The sequence below is a fragment of the Arachis ipaensis genome, chromosome B8 (assembly GCF_059453495.1).
Source record: "Arachis ipaensis isolate K30076 ecotype BB chromosome B8, ASM5945349v1, whole genome shotgun sequence".
Taxonomy (NCBI): domain Eukaryota; kingdom Viridiplantae; phylum Streptophyta; class Magnoliopsida; order Fabales; family Fabaceae; genus Arachis; species Arachis ipaensis.
The window spans coordinates 128945649-128954094 of record NC_142443.1 but is presented as its reverse complement, the minus strand read 5'-3'; the positions used below and the strand labels follow the sequence as shown (position 1 = coordinate 128954094).

At 29.9% G+C, this 8446-nt stretch overlaps 1 protein-coding gene across 1 annotated transcript; it reads right to left on the bottom strand.

Annotated features, from left to right (window-relative positions):
- Positions 1 to 2434: 2434 nt before the first annotated feature.
- LOC107614539 (uncharacterized) lies at positions 2435 to 7198 on the bottom strand. Its single transcript, XM_016316731.3, has 10 exons — positions 6403 to 7198; positions 5651 to 5823; positions 5367 to 5525; positions 5012 to 5161; positions 4575 to 4718; positions 3858 to 4014; positions 3571 to 3743; positions 3120 to 3175; positions 2787 to 2889; positions 2435 to 2668 (listed from the first exon to the last, which is right to left on the bottom strand). Exons 1-10 carry the CDS (start codon positions 6632 to 6634, stop codon positions 2579 to 2581), a joined length of 1437 nt encoding a protein of 478 aa, XP_016172217.1. The 5' UTR covers positions 6635 to 7198; the 3' UTR covers positions 2435 to 2578.
- Positions 7199 to 8446: the final 1248 nt, after the last annotated feature.

The window sequence follows — 8446 nt, the reverse complement described above, 5'->3', positions numbered from 1 at the left end:
GGGTGGCAAAACGGGTCGAGCCCGTCGGGCCGATCCGCTAAACCCGCTAAAAAGGCGGGTCGGGCTAGGATTTGGAGCCCGCCAAATTGAAAAAAACTCCCCAAACTCGCACCGTCAAATTGGCGGATTTTGGCGGGGCGGGGCGGGCCGGTCCGCCGGGCCGAAGATTTTTATTTTTTATTTTTTTATATTAAATAAAAGAGTGATTACTATTATAAAATTTTTAAACACTTTTTTTTTCATTTTTTGTTTTTATTCTTCTTTTAGTTATTAACTTTATTTATTTTATTTTACAATTTCATATATATGCTCAAATTATGTGACTTATTTTTTAAAATAAAGATGATTCTATTGACAAATATTATTTTGAACAATTTTATTGAAGTTAAAAATTAAAAAAAAGTATAGTAAAAAAATTATATTATAATTTGACTATTTTTTATTTGTATTTGATTTTTTAATTATTATTTTTTGATTAATTTTAATGAATTTTATTTTTCAAAAAAAAAAAAGAGTCAAGCGGGCTAGCCCGCCAACCCGCCAATCCGCCATAAAGCGGGGCGGGCTAGCATTTTGAACCCATTTTAGTTGGCGGGGCGGGCCGGTCCGCCCCGTTTATGAGGCGGGCCTAGGCGGGGCGGGGCGGCCCATTTGCCACCCCTAATAACAATGGAGTAATGGTCTAAATTACTCTTCAAAATTTTTAAAAATAAATATTTAATTTTTAAAAAAATTAATGTACAGATTAACTTTTAAAATTTTATTTCAATAAATAAATTAGTTCTCAATTTATTTTTTTGATAGAATAATGATTTAAATTAGTTTTTAAAAATTTTAAAAACAGACATTTTAATTTCTAAAAAAATTAATATATAGATTAATTTTCAATATTTTTCTATCAGATATAACAGTCTCTCGTCAATTTTACTTGTACTATATATCAATCTTTATTATTAGCTTAGTTTTGTGCATATAGACGATAATACGAATATATTGATATATTTTTTTTGTTGAAAACAAACAAGATAAATAATGATATTTTAAAATTTAAATTCAAATATTTTTTTTAATGCAAACATACTTTTTAAAATAAGATCTTTTTATTATATTAAATACAAAAATATTAAATAATTTTAATTTTAAATTTTTTTAAATAATCTCTAATAATTTTATTATTATTATTGAGCGTGTATATATATATATATATATATATATATATAATTTTTATAGGTTTTTATATAAAAAATTCTTTTTATACTATAAATATATACATAAGAATTTAAGAAATAAAATTATTATTATTATTGTCCAAAAAATTATGATACAGTATTATTATGTAATCAATAATAATAATTATTATTATTTTTTTAAAAAAAAATTACTATGTCTGAGAAAAAGTTAAAGATTAATATGTATATTAATTTTTTAAAATTAAAATATTTATTTTAAAATTTTTAAAAACTAATTTAAATAATTATTCAACAAAAAATAAATTAAAAATTAATTTAGCTGCTAAAATAAAATTTTACAGATATTTTTATGTATTAATTTATTTAAAAAATTAAAATATCTATTTTTAAAATTTTGAAAGCTGATTTAAGTAATTATCCATAATCATTCTAACATAATAAAGAAAAGTATTTTTATAATCTTAAGACGACTTCTAAAATTCTTATATGCGCGTGGTTTTTTTTTTTTAATTGGTTATGTAAATTAACTAGTTAATAACAGTTATTCATTAAATATTTTTTGGAGGAAATATAGTGAGTATTTGTATAATGTGTATAATGAATTATATTGTGTTTGACTCAATAAAATATTAAATGTTTATTATTCTTAATATTTGAATAGTTATTTTAGATAATATAAATGTATTGTGTTTGATAAATTAATAATATTTTTATCTAAATATTTATTTTTAATTTATAGATCAAATAAATAATCTACTATACATATTGTATAAATACTCTATTCGTTCGGCAGACGAATTCTATTTTTTTTCACCCGGGAAGAGAAAACAATCGTTTCCACTCTCTACGGAGAATACGGAAGAAGAAGGACCCTGAGAGAAAGGTTGGAGGCGTTGACACGTCTGAGTCTCTGAAATGATGTTAGAAGAGTCAATTATCATTTCACACAGCGTTGACTGCCGAAGTTGAAAGACAACTAAATCTTATCTTCTACAAGATTTCGGATATCGGCATGGATTCCTTTCATACAGAGTTTCTTCTTTATTTGGGATTTGGGATACGTGTTGAATGAAGCCATTATATATTTATATTTAGTGCTCTTCAATTATTCAACACGTACGTACATAATTCTTTTTTTATTATTATTATTTTCATATGCAGATCATGACAAGTTTTTAATAGACCGACTAGGATATCCACCGTTTAAATTGTTTTCAATACCCACGGTAAACTGAAATCCTTAAAGACACTGCTACCAAATTCATTCTTGCACAATTAACTACATAACCAACTATAACAATATAAAGTAACCAATTTAAATTAGTCGATTTCATTCTATCTTGTACATATAATAATTTATTGGCAAACGACAATTTTTTTAACGAAGCTCAGATGACATTCATTCTTGTTGGTAATGTGATGCCTGCCCTCTTCACAAGTTCAGCAGAAGCCTCTTTTGCATTCAAAATTACCTCTTCCTGTCATGTGCAACAAAAGTCAAATTGCTTTGCTTATAAAAACTTAACATCACGTTGAGGAATGAATGTTTCCTTCCTGAAAATGAGAGTGCAAAGGAAGATGCTTCAGCGGACATACCTCGTCGACATTCATAATCTTCTTGTCCTTCATTATCCATAATCCATTGCACATGACAGAAACCACGTTTTCTGTCCGCATGCAATACACTATGTTGGAAACCCTGCATATATTTCTTGAACCTCAAGTTAAAAGAAAATTTGGGATGGCATGATGGGAGATTATAATATGAGCCTAGTTAGTTGTTATTAAGAATAATATAAATATAGTAATGTTAATGTTTAGCATTGTATTGTAATTGTGTTGAATGAAATTGAAAGTTCCTTCTCTTTAGTTGCGTTTCTTTTCTAATGCATCTTTATGTTTACCAATCAAGTAACCGCTTATTCGTACCAGTCATGAACAGGAACCATAGGCCAAGACCAAGGATTGACAACAACAATGTCAGCCTGCCAAAGTGCCAAATAGCAAGCAGCTTGTGTTAATAGCAGTATGAAAAACAATGTTCTATATGCAATATACTGTTATTAACAGAGTTCTTCCTGCATAGACAGACAATAAATATATTTTTCGAGCTTAGAAAATGAAATATCTTAATTATCAACAATTATTAAGCCTTTCATTATTCAATTGTACTTTCTGCACAGTACAATACAATATGATGATCTATCCTGCTTTTTAGTTTGTACACCATGCATATAAACTATAAAGCCTGATTTGGCACAGAATGAGATACTCTGTCTATTCTTGTACTCAATCCTAGTTCCTAGATGAATAAATATTCATAAAAGAAAACTAAAAATAATTACAAGAAGAAACACAAATAATCTAAACCGGTACCAACCTTCTTTCCAACCGCAAGAGAGCCTATTTCATCATCCCATAAGACCGACTTTGCGCCGTTGGCCGTTGCCATCCTAAGAATAGTTTCAGCAGGCAATGCTGTTGGATCTGTATTCCCATTAGTATAAACTTCCCGCCCTTTGTTAATAAGAGAAGCCAGGTACATTTCATCAACTGAAAATATAATTTATGCATGAAAATTTCCACTGTGAGAACATAGTATATTGAAATGAAAAATTCTTCAAATCATAAGAAACATAAAGGATTTAAGGTTTAGTAAAGAAGGACCAATGCTCATGCGGTTATTTGATGGAGCTCCATCAGTCCCTAAAGAGACACAAATGCCAGCACCAAGCATCTCCCTTACAGGTGCAAATCCAAGCATGCGCATTGCAGAAGCAGGACAATGAGACACTTTAACCCCTGCTCTTGAAAAAAGAGATATCTGAAAATGTAATGCAATAATAATTACTGACAATAACTCATAATTGATTTATATTTCGAATAAAGAATTACAAACTTCAAAGTACTTTTTATTTTGCACTTTATAAGTTAGTTTCTGCCTTTTTTTTAGGCCTATTTTATTTATGTTGGTAAAACTTTGAAAATTCACCAACGCATATAGGAAGTAGTTCTCACTCCTTGCCCCTGCACCTCTAGAGTTTTCTATGAGAAAGTCTAGGGGCCAGCAGATTTTGTGGTTTTTAGCCATCAATTAGCCATCAATGATGTTTTTAATGGTGTGAGATTGCATCTAATGGTGTAGAATCATTCAATTTTCTTTTGATGGTTAAGTGCTGGACAGAATTTAACAAAAGTGCTGACCTCCTAGCACTCCTCGTTTTCTATTCCATAGCAATGCACTAGAACTCAGAAAAGAAGCGAAGCATAATGTGAATAAAAATCATACTCTATATATTCCAAAATATTTGTCACTTTGGAATTTCTGTAAATTCAAAATTCGATGTAGCTGAATACATTTTAGAGATTGAAAATTTTTTTTACCTCATTATCATCAACCCAAACCGAGTGAGCTGCTAACAGATTCTTTTGAAGAAAGTCGATCTTTTCCAAGTAAGTAACAGTTCCATGATTTACTTTGTGAACATCCATCACTAGCTGGTTCTCATACGGTATCTCTGCAACATGCTAACAATTGCCAATTGAACCAAGTGTGATTCATATATCAATATACACGTTTCATTAAGATACAACATAGTAAACGTATAAAAAATAAGGGAGTCATATTTTAGAATTGGAAAATATATAAAAGGCATCAAGGTCAAAAAGTATGTAACAAGTATATATAAATATACTTTAAGATGAAGTCATTCAAGTTAACATTCCAAAGTCATCTGGTTTAAGAATATTTTGGTGCAGCCATTGCATGATACAAAGACGTAGAGAGATGGAGGAAAGGGAGAAATGCAAGAGATAAGCACCATATGTATTCCTGTTCTCAGTTGTGCTGCGGCATCTCTTGTCTCGAGAAGTAACTGTTGGGAGCTGTTCATGATTTGCCTAATTCCGAACCAGACTCGGATGCGCCCATCTGCTGTATTGTGGTACTTGTTGTAATTGTCCTTTTGAGACTGCAATGGAGAATTGAACCAAATACCATTTCAGAACACAAAGAAAAGTTAACAAAAGGAACTAAAATAGTACATCATCTGTCCAGAAGTAAGATCATTTTTTAGTTTTGGATGTTTACATACACAAATTATGTCTAGATGAGAGTTATTTCTGCATAGAGCGAGTAAGAATTTTTAACCAGAAAAAGAATCAATTAAGGGAGACCTGAAGGCAATCATGAGTAGTCCGAGCAGCCCAAGAGGAAGGCAAGCCATTGCCAGAGTCCATGATTGACTCGGCAAGACAAGCACGCATACCAAGCAAGCTGATTGCTCTGGCCATTCCAGAAACATGTTGGCCACCAGCTTCAGCAAAACAAGTAACCTGAGGTTTTCATAAAAGAAAAAAGAAAAGCACTTTTAAACAAAAATCCAGATAGCTTTCACTACAAGAAACAAAAAGAGAAAGTACTTTTACAAGTGATTCCAAGTGCATCTAAATTCACTTACGCCGGAGTGAATGAGTTCGATCCCACAAAGCAAGGTGGAAATGTAAGAGTCATGTTCAGTCATGTTGGATTCATAAGGCCAAATGCGGTCATGCAACCAAGTCATTAAGTCCACGTCATCAGCTATGCCTCTTCCCAGTTGCTGGGAAGTATGAACGTGGGTGTTGATCAATCCTATATCAATTTAACTTTTTTCATGCATTACCGACACATCCAATCATACATTACAAAAAATCAACACATGACGCTTGTTTGAATCAACTTTTAAAAATAAATTTAAGTAATTATTTTAAAATATTTTTAAAAAAGCAAAAATAATCTGATTTTAAAATAACTAAAAAAAATAAAAGTAATTTTTAAAAAAGTAAAAGTATTTTTTTGATAATTTTATATAATTATGTCATTTTGATAATTAAGTTTAATAAAATTAGTCCAATAGTTTAAGTATTAATAGCCAAAAATTTAAGTTGGAGAGAAAAGAAAAGAAGTAAAAAAAATAACTTAATTACAAAAAAAATTATTCACTTAATATTTATTTTTTTATTAATTATTTTTAATATAACAATATAAAAATATTTTTTTATTTATTTACTATGTGAAAACATTTTTTTTAAAATAAAAAATCTTTTTTTTTAAAAAATGAGAATTATAACTTAAAAAGAAAATCATTTTTCTAGTACTTTAAAAAAAATGGTCAAACACACTAAACTAAAATTATTTAAAAAAATTATACTAGAAAGAAATTAAACGGACCAGGGAGGAGGATATGGCCGGTGAGATCTACGAGGTGGTGCGCAAGATGAGAAAATTGAGCAAGAATCTGCGAAGAGTGGCCGATGGCCTTGATGGTATCGTGTTCGATGACGAGGCCGCCGTCCTTGAAAACTCGATTCTGATCGTCCATGGTTATGATCACTGCGCCGTGCAGTACAGTCATCAACATCTTCTCTTCCTCTTTCTCCTTCTTCTTCTCTCCTGGCTCCATCCTCCACTTCAATTGAATTGAATTCTTATGTCTTGACAATTTTACCTGAACTCTAACGGTATTCAACAAAGCTTCAAAATTTTTCAGTCTCTAAACCTGCTCACCACTCAGTCCTTAACAAGTCAACATATCTGAACAGGTTTTAAAACTTTCTTTGTAAGAACAAAATTTCCATTCATAAAAAAGCAAAACGCTCGCAAATAACATAAAGATTTAGGTCCATTTAGATTCACTTTTGAAAAAATATTTATTTTTTTATATCACAGGATGGATCTTCAGGAGATCGATGTTTATAACACTATATTAGGTAAAATTTAAAGGGTTCAAACAAAATTTGATGTTATAAGATCGAGTATTTTTTTTGTTGTTAAATATTCTCGTAGATCTTATCTATGTTATATTTTGAAGAGCAGGATCCTTTGAGACAACAGACAATTCCAGAGCATTTTTAATGACACTAGATAAAAGAAGAAAAATAATACTAACTAACTTTTTAGAGAAAGAAAAGAGATTTAGAATATTTTATGAGATAAGAAAGGATGAATATATTATAATGTTTGATATTTTACAACTGAGAAGAGCCCCTCTTTTTATAGAAGTCTCTTATTGACAACCATATCTTAAAAAATTTAAACAAGCTTATTATACAATGCCAACTGGAAGATAAGGATAAGCCTTATCTCTTCCTGACTTAGCTAGATAATAAGTGACAGTTGTCACTTTATTTTAATGCGCTTAATAATTATGCATAGTGAGAATTCTTGCCTTAATAGATTGACGGCTTAAAATAGTCATTGGAAGGGTCCTATCACTGTCTGAGAAGGATGATGTGTCATCACAAGTCATATTTGGTCCGGTAAATAGGTAAGTGGATCTTCAATGTTCTCCTCATTAGAATCTTGAATATCTTGTAGATATGGGTCATATAGGTTTGAATATGGGACTTCAATGTCATTGGGTATCCCTGCATCAATCCTGGTTGGACTAGGTGGTAAGGCATATACTCTATCATTTAGATATTCAGAATTCAGATCTTCATCAAGACACTACAAGAAATACCGTTAAAATCGACGGCTAGGCTATCGATAATATTAAAATTCGACGGTAAAATCGACGGCGGATGAGGTCGCTATTAAGTTTGTTGATTTTTCAAATCGTTAATAATTCATTAAAATCGAAAATCTTTCCGTCTATAATATGAGTTTAAGAATTTTACCTGCTTAATAAAATCAACAGTTTTACCGTCGATATTATTATACAAAATCGATAATATTTTCGTCAATATTTGATTCATAAAAATCGATAAAAGAGCCGACAATTTAATTATTAAAATATCAACAAGTTCGTTGTCCATATTTTTGTTTTCTTTTGTCTATTTTAAATTTAAAAAGCAATAACTTTACCGTCGATTTTAATAGCCACATTTTTTAATTATTTTTTCTATTTAAAAAAAGTAGACAATTAATACAAATAAACTTTTAAATATAGAAATAAAATTTATACTAAATATTAGATAATAAGTTTACAAACTTATCAAAATAATAAATAATCCTATAACATAAACACTCAAGACAAGATCAATAACTAAACTTATCAAATTCGGCATTACTAAACTTATCAAAAGACCATTCTGTTTCCAATCTAGTTGCCAGATATTGAAAACTCTATCTGTTACCATAGTACAAAGAGTTTAAGAAAGAAACGAAAAATTATTTAAAAAAGTATTATTTTTATTATTTATATTTTTCATCTGTGATTACAAGGTTCTTACTAATATATAGACCAAGAGTACGCTAAGAGTATGCTCGTTAT

What these genes read in the sequence shown, in the direction of transcription:
- LOC107614539 (XM_016316731.3), bottom strand. Translation starts at nt 6,634, where the DNA reads ATGGAGCCAGGAGAGAAGAAGAAGGAGAAAGAGGAAGAGAAGATGTTG. An exon ending in CGGCCATATCCTCCTCCCTG is followed by an intron (nt 5,824 to 6,402) that starts GTCCGTTTAATT and finishes AAATTGATATAG; the next exon opens with GATTGATCAACACCCACGTT. An exon ending in CTCTTGCGGTTGGAAAGAAG is followed by an intron (nt 3,176 to 3,570) that starts GTTGGTACCGGT and finishes GCACTTTGGCAG; the next exon opens with GCTGACATTGTTGTTGTCAA.